The sequence below is a fragment of the Heloderma suspectum genome, chromosome 11 (genome assembly GCF_057233095.1).
Source record: "Heloderma suspectum isolate Gila_16-S chromosome 11, 16-S_ref, whole genome shotgun sequence".
Classification (NCBI taxonomy): Eukaryota; Metazoa; Chordata; class Lepidosauria; order Squamata; family Helodermatidae; genus Heloderma; species Heloderma suspectum.
In genome coordinates this window covers 32,923,202-32,941,381 of record NC_139468.1, presented here as the reverse complement: position 1 = coordinate 32,941,381, position 18,180 = coordinate 32,923,202, and the positions used below count along the sequence as shown (strand labels likewise).

General features: G+C 43.8%; 1 protein-coding gene across 1 annotated transcript in view; it reads right to left on the bottom strand.

Moving 5' to 3' along the window:
• The window catches only part of ADAMTS17 (ADAM metallopeptidase with thrombospondin type 1 motif 17), a 269,363-nt gene that overhangs the window by 148,222 nt on the left and 102,961 nt on the right, over nucleotides 1–18,180 (bottom strand). Inside the window, exon 8 of the mRNA XM_084816449.1 lies at nucleotides 9,289–9,394. Within this exon, the coding sequence (XP_084672575.1) occupies nucleotides 9,289–9,394 (106 nt within the window). The remainder of the gene's footprint in view (nucleotides 1–9,288; nucleotides 9,395–18,180) is intronic.

Below are 18,180 nucleotides of genomic sequence, written 5' to 3'. Positions count from 1 at the left end.
GGGTCCCTAGAAGCTGAACAGGCTTTTGCCTTCTCTCTTTTGACTAATAAAAACTTTCTGTAACATTTTTGTTATATGTCTCTGTACAAAGATGACTTGCCCAAAACCGTATTCAAGTGCATCTAATAATCTAAAAAGCCTGGCCTTCTAAATTCAGTATCTAACTAATTAGATTAGATACTGATTAGATTAATTAATGAGTTATTTAAGTATTAACTAACTCAGCTAAATGGAGCCTCTGTGATCAGAGGCAGTCTACCAGGCGCTGGGGGTTGGAATGGGGAGACAACAGGAGATAGCCATCATCTTGAAGCCCTGCTTATCCCCTTTCCAGAGGCATCAGGCTGGTCAGTGTTGGGAAACACAATGGATATTGTACCTTGGTTCAAAATAACAAAGCCATTTCTTAAGTTTCTCTAGCACTCTCCATTGCAGAAAGAATGGGCAATGACCCTCCTGTTACCTGGATAAACGAAGACTGATATCATACATTACAAAATATATGGCCCTACAAAAATCCAACTGCCATAGGGTTGTTATTGTTTGGGTGTTGTTTTTTTAAGAACAGAAATTAAAACTAAAAAAAGATCCTTTCATTACACTACATGAAAAGATGTTTCATGTGTACACTAATCCACTCTCTAATGGATTCATTCATTAGAATAAACTCTGCCTGAAAATTTCTATAAAGCCGCTGTCATAAAGCAAGGTTTTTGCAGTAAATCCAAGCAACAAGAGTGGACGATTTCAGAATGTGGCACATCAATTAGTAAGCTCATTCACTTTTTCCACTACATAACACCCAAAGTTGTTTGTAAATGGCAAAACTGGAACTTTGATCTGAACAGACATCACTTGTTTTTCCTTGTATCAAAGAGCAATATGTCTTGCCCTTTTAACACACACCAGGAAACTCTACCAGGAGATTTTGTCAGAAGCTCAAATATGGGATCTGGCAAAGGGTTGTATCCAGTAGGTTGTATCCAATGTTAGTCTAACTTAACTCCCATTCATTGGAATGGGTCTATTCTAACTAGGGCCATTGGATACAACCTGAAGAACCCAGAGTTGGTTTTGGAGAGAAGATGCACCCTTGTTGCCAGACTTACTACATGCACAGCACCATATGATTTGGAAGTTGCAGCTAGTGCATAATGCAGCAGCTAGACTGTTGACTGGAACATCTCATAAAGATCATGTAATGCCAGATTTAAAGGAATTGCACTGACTGCCAATATGCTTCTGGTCGGAATTCAAGGTGCTGGGGATGTCGTTTAAAGCCCTAAGTGGCTCGGGACCGCGATATTTGAGGGAACGCCTTCCCCTATATATGCCTGCCTAAGGACTGAGATCTGTTGGAGGGCCCCCCCCCTCTGCATCCCACCAGTGTGAGGGATACACTATGGTGGGACATGGGAGAGGGCCTTCTCTGCTGTGGCACCCTGGTTGTGGAATGTCCTCCCTTGATGCAGATTGGCGCAGATGTTGGTCTCGTTTTGGTGCCAAGTTAAAACATGCCTTTTCACCAAAGCCCCTGAGGGCTAAATGAAGTCTCTGAAGTTGCACACTGTTTTAACAGTTTTATTGTTTCAGATTTTTTAATTGGTATTAGCTTGTTTAATGGTTTGATATGCTTTTAGCTGTTTAAATTATTTATTGCTTTATACTGCTTAAATTTATTTTATCTGTATGCTGTCCTGAGATCTTAATGATATAGGGCGGGATACAAATGTTTTAAATATAAATAAATAAATAAATAAATAAATAACCCTTTGATTCTCTGGCCATATCCATATGACAGACATAAACAGGTTTGGTCGTCATTACATAAGAATTGCCCTGCTGGATCAGACTATGGGTCCATCTAGTCCAGCATTCTGTTCACACAGTAACCAGCTGCCTGTGGGAAGCCCCCACGTAGGACAAGAATGCAACTGCACCCTCCCACTCGTGTTCCCCAGCAAATGGTGCATATAGCCTCTGATACTGGGAGGTAGCATATATCCATAAGGACTAGTAGCCATGGATAGCCTTCTCCTCCATTAACCCATGGATAGCCTTCTCCTCCATTAGCCTTCTCCTCCTTCTCCTCCTTCTCCTCCTTCTCCTCCATTAACCCTATTTTTGAGCCATCAAAATTGGTGGCCATCACTACGTCCTCTGGTAGCAATGGCTCTCCCATAACAGATGCTCAAAGTTAAGAACCAATAATCAAGAGCCAACACTGCCATTTTGGCTCTCTGTTGGCATGGGGTTCAACCACATCAGAGACCGCACACACTGCCTCCAACGTGGCTAGGCTCCTTTTGAAAGATATACCTGGATGGTCCCATGTTTTGCATATGAACAAAAGCAGAACCTTAGAAATATATTGGTGCACAGTGCTTGCAGACCTAAGCCCAAACTGGCTGACAGAACCCTTTTAGGGGAAGAAGTAAAAGGCAACTTTTCCTATTGCCATTGCAGTGTATGAACTAATTGCTATAGAGCTCAGGGGTTTGGTAATCCTATAGATAATACACAGTATTTATATCAAGGCTTTTTTAACTGTAATGCCAAAGGAGTTATATATGCTATCATATGCCCTTGTAAAAAAGTATACGTGGGAATGATGACAAGAGCTATCAAAGGATCTGTGAACATAAAAGCTGCATAAGAAAACAGATGATGCAAGTGAATGGGAAACTTATGCAAACTGAGCAGTGATTGAACAGGAAATCTGCACAAATCCCCCCAAATTTGCACAAATTTCCTCCATGGACTAAAGTGGAGCTGATTCAGTATACTGAGGAAATTTGCACAAGTTAGGAAATCGGCACAAATCGAATTAGGAATCAGGAATGAGATGAACACGAGCACGTGTTCAACAATTTGTGAATATTTTCAGTGGACATGTGCTCGTGCTTGCATTCAGAGCTTCGAATGGGGGCATCCTTGTATGTTTTGCGAGCAATCATGACATTCTTCTACATCCCTACACCAAAGCCACAGAATGTTATCTCTGCTTGCACACACCTACAGTGCTGGCCCTAGGTTTTGGGGGGCCCTGGGGCATGATGCCCTCAGTGGGCCCCTCCCGAAGTGAGTCCATCTCCTCCTTTCTCTGCTGCATAATCACGGATTAGGCTTTCTCTGGGCCTAATCCGTAAAAACAAAAAAACCAAACAAACAACCTTCCCACAAAGCTCCTGTCCTGTGGTTCAGTGATGTGTGTGTGTGGGGCTAACAATCTCTAACATAGAATTTGCATCATTTTCACCAAACTTCCATTCTCAGAATTATTTAGGGGAAGCCATGACAGTTAACCTGGTATAGTTGTAATGTAGATAAGGCCTCAGAAGCTGGGAACTACTGAGAAAGCGTAACATCTTTTCAACATGGAACAATGGTTTCCTCACCCTGCAACCCACAGATTAGTGTGTTGTTAAGGCTGAGAATTGATATAACAGCCTGGCATATGGTTCAAATAAAAGCAAGGCTTCCCATCATTCACTTCTTTTGAAACCATTCCCAGTCTGGCTCAGCTGCCTTTCAGTTTCAAGGGAAAGGGAACAGGACATTCGTTTTCATCTTGTCAGGTTTTGGTGGGAGGTGAAATATTTCCTGTGCATGCCCCCAAGCACTCCGTCAAGAAACAGGAAAGCCACGTATGTCTCTTGTACCGAGCACTATGGGGCATGCATGGCCAGTCTCAAAAATAGTAACAGATTTATAGGATTCACTTTAAAAAGCAAGTTCTTGTTGCTAAAAGGTAATGTATCACAATGGCCATGCAAATAGTAAAAGGTGATGCAGATTTGTGGCCAAGAATGTCTTTGAAAAAAGTATAAAAATGTGATTTCATCAAGTTGCATTTTTTTAAAAATCCTTTTATTTTATTTTTGTCTTTGTAGGATGGTTTACTACAAGTTCAAAGCAGAACTTCCATTCATGGCCTCTTTTTGATGACCTGTAGCTGGGGTTCAAAAATAAGGCATACAGTTTCCAAAGAAGATTCATGGAAAATCGGGCTAGGAGGAAGGAATGGGAAAATATCTCTTCCAGAACCACTTCTTCTCTGAGTCTATTATCTTAGGTACATCAGTCTTTGTCCCTAGCCAAAGGCTGCAATTATATGCGCAGTTACTTGAGAGCAAGCCTCATTGAACACAGAGAGACTTGCTTCTGAGTAGACATACACAGGGTTGGAATCCATGTAGTTGTACCTACCTTTGCTTACCAATCGCTTGCTTTGAAGACCTCTTGCTGTGAAGACCCTTGCTATGAAGACCTATGAAGACCCTTGCTATGAGGACCTATCTATGAAGACCCTTGCTATGAAGACCTATGAAGACCCTTGCTATGAAGACCTATCTATGAAGACCCTTGCTATGAAGACCTATGAAGACCCTTGCTATGAAGACCTATCTATGAAGACCCTTGCTATGAAGACCTATCTATGAAGACCCTTGCTATGAAGACCTATGAAGACCCTTGCTATGAAGACCTATGAAGACCCTTGCTATGAAGACCTATCTATGAAGACCCTTGCTATGAAGACCTATCTATGAAGACCCTTGCTATGAAGACCTATCTATGAAGACCCTTGCTATGAAGACCTATCTATGAAGACCCTTGCTATGAAGACCTATGAAGACCCTTGCTATGAAGACCTATCTATGAAGACCCTTGCTATGAAGACCGATGAAGACCCTTGCTATGAAGACCTATCTATGAAGACCCTTGCTATGAAGACCTCTTCAACTGCTTCCCTCTCTGTGCTGTTTTGTTAGCCACCCTTTTGTCCAACGCCAGCATCAGTACCTGGCATACTGGGGCATTTGCCAAGGACCACATGCCCTAGCAGGGCCCAGAAGGCTGCTGCTTTGCCTGCCTTCCCCTAGCTCTGCTGCTACTTGGGCCCCGTGGTGGCCATACTGGTGCTGAACCTGCTGGCATTCCCCTTGTGCTCACTTGTGAGCATGCTCACCCAAAGGCACTGTAATGGGCCAGGAGCCAAACCTCTGCATACCTCCCTAGTCCATTGCAGTTCTGCCTCCACCACTGGGTAAGTACTAGGGTTGGCAGAGAATTTCTCCACGAATCTTCGGGAGGCTGAGCGCTGACGCATTCGACCCCCCGAAAGTGTTGGGGAAATTCTCCGCCGCCCCCCCCCCGGGATGGGACTTACCTTTGGCAAATGTCCCTCTCGGTGGCGGGTCCCGGCGGCGTTTCGGTGGCGTTTCGTCGGGGGTGGGGGCGGCGGCCGGTCTCCCGACCGGCTGCCGCCACCGCCATTGCAAAAAAAAAAAGTAAAGTGAAAAAAAAAACCACACACCCGTGATAGGCTACATAACGATTTACGTAGCCTATCACAGCTAGATTTCCAAAGTCAGCCGTGATAGGCTACGTAAATCGTCACGTAGCCTATCATGGGTGACTTTGAAAAAAAAAGGGGAAAAAGCGCGTACGCAAATGGCGGCTCCCATGGGGACCGCCATTTGCGTTCCTTATTTTGGCACGTCTAGTCTATGTAAAGATTTACGTAGACTAGACGTGCCAAAATAAGGAATGCAAATGGCGGTCCCCATGGGAGCCGCCATTTGCGTACGCGCTTTTTTTTTTCAAAGCACCCGTGATAGGCTACGTGATGATTTACATAGCCTGTCATGGCTGACTTTGGAAATCTAGCCGTGATAGGCTATGTAAATAGTTACGTAGCCTATCACGGGTGTGTGTGTATTTTTTACTTTTTTTTTCGCAGCCAGGTAGACGGGGTGCTCCTACCCGGCCTGAATTTCACCAGCGAGGGATGGGGCGCCTCCCCACTGGCCTGAATTTTGGCTGGGCGAGGCAGGGCGCCTCCCCCCCCTCGCCTGAACTTCGGGGGGAGAAGCGAAGCGCCTCCCCCCCACCGCGAAGCAAGCTGCGGGACAAGGTAAGTCTCTTTCGTCCATCCCTAGTAAGTATGCCCACAAACACAAAAGTGATGCATTCTGTATGACCAGCATTGCCGCCTTTTCAGTTGGCAGATCAAGGACAGCCCATCGCATCACCATGTCCCTATGGCAAACACGAACACGATATCAAACCACTGACTGCAACCACAGTTGAGTTGAATCACAAGTATTTCCTTGCATATTTTAAATTATTTTAGGGCGCAATCCTATGGACCACTCTCTTCCTGCATGGCAGCCTCTGAACTGGCTTTCAAGATTCCTGTGCCCTGCCGGGCTGAAGCTAGCAGGGCGGGAGGAGCAGCAGAGGTGATCTTTGTCTCCCTGTCCAATGTCCTTGGCAATTTTTGCTAGACAGGTTTTTCAGCCTGTCTAGCAAGGACACTTTGGAGGGGGTGGGAAGGAGGCTGGAAAAGGCTCAGGATATCTCCTCTCCTCTTTACCCACCAGAACACCCCCTTTTCTCCTTCTCCCATGTCGCTTTTCCAGCCTTGGAGAGTAGTTGGCATGGTTCTTTCCATGCTGGCTATGAGGGGGTGGGGAGGGTCAGGTTTCCGACCCCCTTCTGAGGTTGGTGCATTGTCTCTGACCTCAGAAGGGTTTTTCTGAGCAATCCTATTGCCCTGGGACACTGACCATAGGATTGCTCTCTTAAATTATTAAATGCAGGGTTGCGAAACAAATTGCCAATTTCTAATAGCCATTTTAGCTTTGTCCTCAGCATTTTTAGATTTCTACATTTCAAAAAGATATTGTGTTGTTATTTGTTTGGGGGGTAATTGTTTTTTTAAAACTAAATTTACTATCGGGAACAATGCAAAGACATCAAGGAAAACAATAGAATGGGAAAGACTAGAGATCTTTTCAAGAAAATCGGAGGTCTCAAGGGAACGTTTTGTGCAAAGACGGGCATGATAAAGGACAAAGAAGGCAGGGACCTAACACAAGCAGATGAGATTAAGAAGAGGTGAAAAGAATACCCCGAAGAACTATACAGGAAAGATCTTAATGTCCCTGATAGCCATGATAGTGCGGTTACTGAACTTGAGCCGGACATCCTAGAGAGTGAAATCAAGTGGGCCTTAGGAAGCATTACTAACAACAAAGCTAGCAGAGTTGACAGTATTCCAGCTGAGCTATTTAAAATCCTAAAAGATGTTAAAGTGCTGCACTCAATATGCCAACACATTTGGAACACTCAGCAGTGGCCACAAGACTGGAAAAGGTCAGTTTACATTCCAATTCCAAAGAAGGGCAACGCCAAAGAGTGTTCAAACTACCGTACAATTGCACTCATTTCACATGCCAGCAAGGCTATGCTCAAAATCCTACAAGCTAGGCTTCAGCAGCATGTGAACCAAGAACTACCGGAAGTACAAGCTGGGTTTCGAAGAGGCAGAGGAACTAGAGATCAAATCGCCAACATTCACTGGATCATGGAGAAAGCAAGAGAATTCCAGAAAAACATCTATTTCTGCTTTATTGACTACACTAAAGCCTTTGATTGTGTGGATCACAACAAACTCTGGCAAATTCTTAAAGAGATGGGAGTACCAGACCACCTTACCTGTCTCCTGAGAAACCTGTACGAGGGACAAGAAGCAACAGTAAGAACCAGACATGGAACAACCAATTGGTTCAACATTGGGAAAGCAGTATGACAAGGCTGTATATTGTCGCCCTGCTTATTTATGTGCAGAGTACATCGTGAGAAACGCCAGGTTGGATGAATCACAGGTCGGAATTAAGATTCCCGGGAGAATTATCAACAACCTCAGATACGCAGACGATACCACCCTAATGGCAGAAAGCAAAGAGGATCTAAAGAGCCTCTTGTTGAGGGTGAAAGTGGAGAGTGCAAAAGCTGGTTTGAAACTCAACATTAAAAAAATGAAGATCATGGCATCTGGCCCCATCACTTCCTGGCATATGGAAGGGGAAGAAATGGAAGCTGTGACAGATTTTATTTTCTTGGGCTCCAAGATCACCGCAGACGGTGACTGTAGCCATGACATTAAAAGACGCTTGCTCCTTGGGAGGAAAGCTATGGCAAACCTAGACAGCATAGTAAGAAGCTGAGACATCACCTTGCCAACAAAGATTCGTATAATCAAAGCTATGGTTTTCCCAGTAGCAACATATGGCTGTGAGAGCTGGACTATAAGGAAGGCTGAGCGCCGAAGAATTGATGCCTTCAAACTGTGGTGCTGGAGAAGACTCTTACGAGCCCCCTGGACTGCAAGGAGGTCACATCAGTCAATCCTAAAAGAAATCAACCCTGAGTGCTCATTGGAAGGACAGATACTGAAGCTGAAGCTCAAATATTTTGGCCACCTGATGCAAAGAGAAAAGCCACTGGAAAAGACCCTGATGCTGGGAAAGATTGAAGGCAAAAGGAGAAGGGGACGGCAAAGGATGAGATGGCTAGATAGCATCACCGATGCAATGAATATGGACTTGAGCACACTCCGGGAGAGAGCGGGGGACAGGAAGGCCTGGCATGCTATGGTCCATGGGGTCATGAAGAGTCGGACACAACTTAACGACTGAACAACAACAAATTGTTTGCTGCCTCCAGAAGCAAGGTTTTTTCCCCAAATACAAATTGTGGATACTTAAAGGAGTGACTGAAGTTTTTATGGGCACATAATACTGCCTTCGGGTTAAAACACACTCCATCCATACAGAACTGATCACTTCGGTGACACATATACTAAAATTGGAATGATACAGAAAAGATTAGCATTTAAAAATTTTAAATCTCTGCATTGCTGCTAGGTTTTATTTTGGCTGTATTGTTATATTGTGGTTTTAATGCTTTCATATTGTCTTATTCTGTGCTTTTGGTTTTAATTTTGTGAGCTGCCCAGAGAGCTTCAGCTATTAGGCGGTATAGAAATAAAAATAAACAAACCAACAAATAACTAACTGATCTCTGCTATTTATTGACAAACTGTTCATTAGGGATGCACAAAACATCCTTAAGAAATGTTGCTGATGGTACAGCAAGGTTTTTGGCTTCTCCCAAAATCCCTTGCGCATTTCACCTAGAGAGGAACCCTCAAAATGACCTCAAATTTAACTTCGGTGAAATCCAGAGACAGACAAACTAGGGATGTGCTGAACACCCTTGGGGATATTGCTGACTTTATCAATACCTGTGGTTTTGTTTGAAATTTCACTAACGTTTCACTGGAATTTCACTTTTATCATGTCAAAGATCGCTTTAGACAAAATGCTACTCGGAATGTTAACTGCAGCAACAGGCAAAATCTGTAACAATTATGAACAAGTTCCAGTGCTAGTTACAGTACCCTACAACAATATTGAAAATATAATGGTGAGTTCTTACTTGTGTCCCAGTTCATGTGCAATAGTAAATGCCAGGTTTAACCCATTGTCTTCTGCAAGAACACACTTCCTCTTCGCACTGCAGATACCCCCAAGATAGGCAATTCCTGCAAATGATAACAAGTTTTTTTTCATAATTGCTGGCAAAAACAGCTCATACCTTTCAAAAACACTTTGAAGCAGTTTGTCAGAACCACTAAAGGTGCTTAAGGTGTCATTAAGGGAGAATACTGAACAATTTGCTTACAGATTGCTCTAAGGATCTTGTGCACCTGAGTTCAATGCCAAACAAGCACGTGAAAAACAGAGGTTTATAAAATCATGAGCAAGCATCAAAACAGTAAACAGAGAGATATTATTTGAAGAAAGGTAGGACTTGAGAATTATTCAAACAGATTGATCGGTGGCAGGTTCAAGGGAAACAAAAAGGATGTACCTTCTTGGCCCAATGTATCAGTAACCTATTAAATCCATTGCCACAGGACATTGTGATGCTTACTAGACTAAGGGTGCAATCCTATGCCTGTTTAGACAGAAAAAAAGTCCTACAGCACCCAGCATTCCCCAGCCAGCCATGCTGGGGACTTTTTTTCTGTCTATACACACAGAGGATTGTGTCCTAAGTGGCTTTTTAAAAAGAAGTAAATTCACAAAGGATAGGCTTCTCAGCAGTTATTATCCATGCCAGGAATGGAACTTGTGTGTTCAGGTGCAGTCTAACTTGGGTACTAGATGTGATATTGCCTCCACTGAAACATTCTTAAAGGCTGTGTCAGGGTTCCCCTTATGACCTGGACCCCCTGAGCAAGTCCTTAAGGATCTCCTGGCTCCTTAAGAGTCCCATCTACCTTCTTTTAAACTTCCTCTTCCCAATAACGTGGGATTTGGGCTGTAGACATGGGATGACTGACACTCCAGACACTGGGGATTTTAACCACAACAGTTTATAGTGAATCCAAGCAAGCAAATAACAACTAAGGGCACAATCCTATGGGGATAGTCGGCTGCCTCCAAACTTGGATCTTCTCCTCCGCGCTCCAGCTGCCCTGCATTTCTGGCTAGATGGCCGATTTCGGCTGTCTAGCCAGAGCGGGTCAGAGCTGGGGGAGGGGAGGCCGGACCACGCATAGGAAGCGTCATAACATCCCCTCCCCTCCCCGCCCCCAGGAATGCCCCCTTTTCAGCCGCTCTGCACTGCCCTTACGAGTGTGGAGTTGGGGACAAGCCACACCACCTATGAAGCAGCAGAGAGGGGGAGGGGAGTTCATTTTCTGGGAACTGACCTCGGAGCATAGGCTGCAAGCTCAGTTCCCAGAAAATGAAAAATCCTATGGGTTTTTCTTTAGGGCGCATAGGATTGCACCCTAAAGGTATTTACACAACAGAGCTGAGTGATACAAAAGTCATTAAAAGAAAACAAAAGTTGCAAAACACAAGTTCCTTTACCCTAGCTGCACTTAAGACTTTTCCAGGCTGCTTCTTCCTCCTCCCTCTTCAGGCTCTGGCCTCCCTGACTCTGCACTTGCTGGCTCTATCACTCTTTTTATATACCCTCCTCCCTCAAAACTAAAAGTACAGGTTCAAACCTGAAGAAATAAAACTTAACTGGGAAAATGAAACTGAAACTTAACCAGGGAAATGAAACCAGGGATTCCCCCCTCCCAACAAAACTCCAGGCCTCTAGGCCTGACCCTTTTCTTTTCCTTGCTTCTGTAGGCCTCAAACCTTCACAGGCTGCAATTGCTGCAAGGTAAGGTAAGGAAGATCCATCACCAATAATGTTTTGACATTCTCACCTGTGTCCATATTTTGTACAGGCACCCAAAACACTGTTTCAACATATGGACAGCTGATCAAACTGCACATAGGCCTACATTAGACACAGACTGTCCATATAACTGACAATAGCCTGCTATTCTGTTGTCCAACAGTGGCCAATCCAATTTCTGATGGATGTCCAGAAAGACTACACTAGTTACCTTGTGTTGATTATCCCTCGCACCTGGGGGTTGCATATCAGCTTTTGGTATTGGCCATATCATGGCAGTTGGTAATAGGGATGTACAGACTATGTAAAATCCGCTCTGTCTTGTGTTTTGCGGATTGTCAGGCACCTTTTGTTCTGTCGTCCGCTCAGAGATGGATGCGATTTTTTTTCCTCATGCAGAAAAATACGTAAATAATTACGTAAGTATTTACATAAGTATTTACATAATTTACACTAGTACGTAACATTTATTTAGTGTATTCTCCCCCATTCCATTCAATGTTTCCTCAGCAGAAACTTACATATTATTTTCCTACGAATTTATATGCGTAAATTTCGGGAAAGTAAAAAAATCATCCGAAAGCCCACAGAATCCGCACGGCCTGAGGGGGTTGTTCTGCAGCAAATTCTGCAGGTCAGATTCTTAGAAATCTGAGCTCATTTTGGTTCATCTCGAATTTATCCAGCATCCCTAGTTGGTGAACCTATCTTCCACATATTCATCTTGATTGGCCCTCCCCAACCTGGTGCCCTCCAGATGTATTTGACTGCAACCCCCATCATTCCCAGCCAGCATGGCCACGAGGATTATGGGAGCTGCAATCTACCACATCTGGAGGGCACCAGATTGGGGAAGGCCAATCAAGTACATGATGACATGGTCTCTTCCATCAATTCCAATTTTTGAAAAGGAAGCTTCTCTTCTGCCCTCTACTTTCATTGCCTCTTTTGGGTGCTTACTTCAAAAGGTTTCCTAGGTGACCCTCTGTCAAAAGAACAACCTCTTTCAAAATGCTAGGTCAACATTTCTTGAGGCATGTATGGACATCCCATACAAAACATGCACCAGACTAATGGCTGAAGGCTGAATTTCTGCTTTAATTAGGACCTTATTTAATTCTTAAGGGGAACAAGTAAAGCCCACAGTCCCTCAATAACAGTGTTCTAATTATTTCAAGCTTAGATTTTTCCTAACTAACAGACAAGGGATCTAATTACTTGCAAGAAATGTTGCTCCCACACAGAGGCAGCCTGGGGTTCAGTTGCCTTTAAGAATTACAGTGAGACAATGGATTCAGCTGCACAATAGAAGGGCCATTCACTTCGCCCTTCCCGTTCTTAGTTTTTCAAAGCAGGCAATATCTTTGTTTATCAGGACATAAAAGACGGAGACCATTTTGATTGGGTTTGGAATGCATCCAGTGTTCATTTTTATGAGTTTTGACAAAATGTGGATTTTAATTTGCAGGAAGAAATAGGAGGGGAGGCAACTCGGTTGAGAGAGAGAGCGAGCGAGCACACTTTACTGGGGACAACTTTCAATGTTCATGGCTGTTTATACAAAATGTGGTGCCTGTATGTTTAGATGCATAGCAGAAGCAGAAATGAAATTATATTTTGCATTCTTGATCATCCTTACTTTTCTTGGGTCATATTGACCATACCAATGCAGTTGGTAAATTTGTCTTCCACATATTCATCTAATGCAACCTTCCCCAACCTGGTGGCCTCCAGACATTTTGGACTGAAACCCCCCATCATTCCCAGCAGTGGAGGCTGGTAGCTCCAATGTCAGTGGGGCGGGATTGCTCCTTTAGAGTTCTGACTGGTTCTGACTGAAACCCAGAGAGGATTCACCGCCCCACTGACACTGGAGCCACCAGCTTCCACTGATTCCCAGCCAGGTAAAAACAGACAGAATTCTCGGGTGAATTCAGTGGGTTCTCCACCCATAGTCTAAACCCAGCTACACCAGTTGCCTAACACACCATGCTGGATCCTAGATCAGCCTTGTCCTGTAATGAAAGCCATGCCGCACCAGAATGGAACGAGCCAACACACAGCATAGCAGTGTCCTTTTGTTTTAGTGGTTCAGGCTTCAGAGTCTTTTGGATAACTTCATAATAAAGAAGCAATTCTGAGCCCATTTTAATTGGCAAGGTAAAAAGGGAGGTGTGTGTGGGGGGCAGTGGCAGATGTTTTACTCTCTTTTTTTGGAAGATGCAATTTGGTAGAAAATCCTCTAGCTTTTGGCAATCAACTAACTCTTAATTAGCAACCAAATACAATGCAGAGGCCTCTATGTGGCAACTTTAATTAACATAGGAAGGCTGTTTTGCAAATCCACAGTGGGAAAGGTTTGGCTTTCATACTGTTATGTGCTAAAAGGGGATGAGTGAATTGCCAGTGATTAAAGGGCTGGTGTAGAAATTCAAGCTTACATGAGAGCTTTTATAGGTAGATCTGGTATAGTTAATTCACTGCACTATCAAGTGTTTCTTGACAGCTTTCGGAGGGAAAAAGTAAACAGCAGAGCTTCCACATGGAAAAGAACAGTTCCTGTCAGCTGGATGATATATTTGTTGAGAGGACATCATCTTAAAATATATTGGCTGAATCAAAAGACGCACATAAGTATAGATTCAGTCATCCCATCATTATAGCAAAGTATCCCTCAACAGGCGATCCAAATGTTCTCTCATTTTGATTTTGAGTCAAATGTAGTTGCTGTTACAGATGGGGGAGTTGAAATATTTTCTGGAAAAAGCACTAATTATGAGCATGTTCACCTTCTTCTATTCTGTTTGCTGCTTTTGTTACTCGATCAGTTGTTGCTTTGGCCCCATTTTTTCCTCCAATCCCTACAGAAAAATCCCTGCAGACCTCTTCAGAGTGTGAGGAGGGGAATCATATGGTAGCTGTTAGAAAATAGTGTTGGACTATTGAACATAGTGTTGGAAGAAGGCATACTCAGGGCTCCAGGACCAGGGTTGGATAATGATGGGGGAGGACGGTCACCCCATAGCTCCAATATGGGCTTTCATGGTTGCTAACCTCCCTCCTTGGCTATTCATCACTAGACTCTTCCCTGGTGCAGTTCCACAAGGACTGCAGTAACTTTCACCCCACCATCAGCCTGAACTTAGATCAGTCCATGCAACAGATTTACATTTTAGACACTATTGTACAACTACATAATGGACATATAGGCACCACCTCCTATCAGAAATCCAGTGACCGCTAAATATGCTTACATGCTTCCAACTCCCACCAGAACACAGCACAGAATCCACTGCCTATAGCCAAGCCCTACAGTACAGCAGTATCTGTTCAGACTAATCAAACAGTCTCACAACTCAAGGATTTAAATCAGGCATTTCTTAGACCATAGTACCCTCCCAATGAAGTGAAACCCCCCAAGGATATTAGTCTACTATAGGATAGACCCAGAAGAGAAAAGAATTGAACTCTCCTTGTCAGCATGTACAGTCCCCAGCTAAAACTACTCAAACGTATCATCAGTGATCTACAGGCTGCTACTTAAAAAGACAAGGTCAAATAAAAGAGAGATAGTGACATGTTTAATGCCATATCTAGTTTGACTCTTCCATGTTCGGACACTTGGAGGATTGTGGGCTTTCCAAAACTCATGGAACCACGCACTTGGCAAGTAAGGCTAACATCTGATCCAGCCTCTTTGTGGTTTGGTGAGGTCTTATGCCGTTGAAATCCACTTTTAAATGGAGCTGAATAAATGACTCCAATTAATCAGCTCATACATTTGGGCTAAGCAATGCCCCCCCCCCCGCCGCCCCCCCCCATGTCTACATGAGTAAGTTAACTAGGACCATATTTTTAATCAGCTTTGTATGGGAGTGAATCAGTGGGAGAAGCTGGAGTTGCTGAGCCCTTTGGTGCTTGATCAGTTCCAAATACGGCCACCGTTGTATAAGGGTTACTATACGGGAAAGCCCCAACTATTTTAATTTATTTAACGGGAGAAACTTGTTTGAGTTCTTGCCTTATGGATGAGACAATTCATTCATCCCCAAAGACAGCATACTTTAATGTTAAAAACAACCTCGACACAGGAGCATCAGATGCCCAGCCAAAGTAACATCAGTGCTGTATATTCAAGTATTGGCAAGGTTCCTCTAAAAATTATTCCCTCAGGGGGATTGCGTAACTGCAATGTGTAACTTCTGAGCCTGGGTTTGAATGTATGATGCTATCTAGACTTCAGCTGAAAAACTGCATGCAACTATTAAAAAACTGGGTTTATCCCAGTTGTTGCATGTAAACAGTCTGCAGCTGCTGGATCTGCTGCCAGCTAATAGGGACTCTGCTAGCAAGGTCTCTAGAAGGAGCAATTTTCAATTTCACAAAGCAGCTCAGCCAACCCATAAGGACATTACCTAATTGCAGAGGTGATCTATCAAAAGCTGAAGGATGTAAATGCTAATGCTGTTTCCCCTCAATTAATCCTCTAACAGCATAAGTAGGAGCTCTCGTTGACAGGTAAGAAATGTGTAATCAGCTCTGTTAGCAAGCTAATTCAGGAGGCATTAACTGCTGCTGTTTTTAATTTGGCAAGGAGGGTTCTAATTCATCAGAGGAGGGAGGGGGGTGGGTGGGCAGTGAGAGACACAAATAGGTAGAGAAGTCATAAACTGGGCCAGCATATGATTTACGAATTTGTGCAACCTTAGAAAATTCGGTCACGGACAAGGTTCTTATTCAAGATCTCCATGGGCCAGTGCACACTGGATTCTGTGAAAGAGACTCCAGGTGACTGTAGCAAGTATCCTTCCCAACCGTTAACCACAGAAAGTTCCATTTCAATCCCCTCTCTCACTGCTGCTACTTGACCATTTACTCGTCTCCTGGCAGTAGTATCTGGCTTTTTGTCGCAGCAGACAGGGACAAGGAAGTCACAGCAACTTCAGTTTCGCTGAAACTTCTTCAGTCCTGTCCGCTACTGCAAGAAGTAGCCAAGTGCTGCTGAAAGGCAAGCAAGTGAAGGGTGGATTGTCTAGAGAGAAGGCCAGAAGGAGGCTCTAACATAGGCACTTTTGCAGATGCTCGAGTAGAAAGCCACAACAGTCACCCAGAGGCTTCTGGCCATGGAGAAGCTTGCTCATAAACCCATGTGAACTGGCTCTATGCTTCTTCACAAGTCTGGAATTTTCGTGGAGTGTTATTTGGCTCCATAAATTGAAACCCTGTTCACAGAATCCATCCTCGGCAAGAGCAAGAGGGATAACATCTGCTGACACAGATCAGTTTGGCCTAGCTTTACTTAGACGTTAAGATTCCAGTTTCTTTCTGGTTTGTATTATGATTTCACATCCATGCAAGGAAACTGGTGTCCTTAGCAACAATTGTCTTTGTCACTATTGTTAATGAAAACCACACTGGAAACAAATAAAAGCATTGCAAACTCTAAACTACATACACGACCGAGCTTCTATTACAAGGTTGAAAAATGGGGAGAAGGTTCTGCATTGACGGAATGTTTTTACAGTGTTGACGGTGCCCAGTTCTCCAACTCTCACACCTGTTCTGCCTGCAAAGAAATGCTTGGATGCCACATGCCCTTCTCTGTGCCAGATTCACCAAATTGTGACATGAGACAAGCACAGAAGAGGCATTCCCAAGGTGTGGCAAATCTTTTGAAGCTGGAGAAGAGACTTTCCTCTTCCCGCCCTATTCCCTTTTTCTTGTGTCATCTGTTTAGATCGTAAGACAGGGACTGCCTTCTTTTACTGATTGTTTGTAAGTTTCTGGGACCTTTTTTGGCTGAGGAGCAGGATAAAAATACTCTTATTAATCAATTAATTTGCAATTAGAACATCCAGAAGCTTTGCCTTCTTAGTAGTTACAATTTAGGGTACTGCAGTACAAAACAAAGAAAGCCATGCTGTAGGTTTGAGGTCTACAGAAGCAATGGGGGAAACAGGTCAGGCTTAGAGGCCTGGAGTTTTCTGTTGGGAGGGGGTAACCCAGAGAAGAGTAGTTTCATTTCTCCGGTTAGGTGTCAGTTTCATTTCTCCACTTAAGTTTTATTTCTTCAGGTTTGAAGCAGTACTTTCGGTATGGAGGGAGGAGGTTATATAAAGAGAGGGAGAGAGGCAGTAAGGGACAGAAAGACCAGGCTGCAACCAGAGCAAGAGAGAGTCAGAGAGACAGCCAGAGACTGACGTGAGAGCAGAGTCTGAAAAGTGAGCTGGAAGAAGCAGCCTAGAAAAGTCTAAGGACAGCTAGGTAAAGGAACTTGCGTTTTGCAACTTTTATTTTCTTTTAAGGCCTTTTGTATCACTCAGCTCTATTGTGTAAATACCTTCAGTTGAAATTTCATTGCTTTAAGTTGACTAGTACACTGGTATGGTTAAACCCTGTGTCTAGAGTGTCAGTCACCCCACATCTACAGCCTAACCCCCATGAAAACATTAAAAGAAGGAAGGTGGGACTCTTAAGGAGGCAAGAGGTCCTTAAAGAGTTGCTCAGGGGGTCGAGGTCATAAGGGGAACCTTTTCAAATGCAAACCAGGATCTAACATAATTTTTGGAATGCCTAACCAGGTGAGTGGTCAACAGGTTTTGCTACCAGTTTCTACCACCACAGTCTAGCATTTTGCATAGCTGGTAGTGGGATTCCTACCAAGTGGTGTTTGTTACCTGCTGCATGCTCCAGCTTGCCATTTAGAGCTTGGATCTGTCAAACAGAAGAGGAGAGCAGAAGGCGAGGAATGGCTGCGGTCTCAGTAACCCTTAACTGTGTATTGAGAGTTCCTTTTCCTTACTGCTGTTCCCAGGAAGTCGTAGCATGCAGGAGTGGGAGCTCTCTCCCTTCCATTTCCTCTCACCTTTCTGAACATCCCTCTCCTACCAAGACCAGTGAAGCAGTTAAGAAGAGGGAGGAGGTGGGTGGATATAGCTCACACACATCTGAATGTACTTGCACAGAATGGCAGTAGTACTTAGCGTTTGTATGTAAAACATTTCACTGAAAGACCATGTGGTATACTGGATAATGCACCCGACTTTGACCAGGGAGACCCAGATTTCTTCAAAATGTCTGTTAAGGAGGAAAAAACAAAATAGCTGCACAGTAGCTTTCGATGAG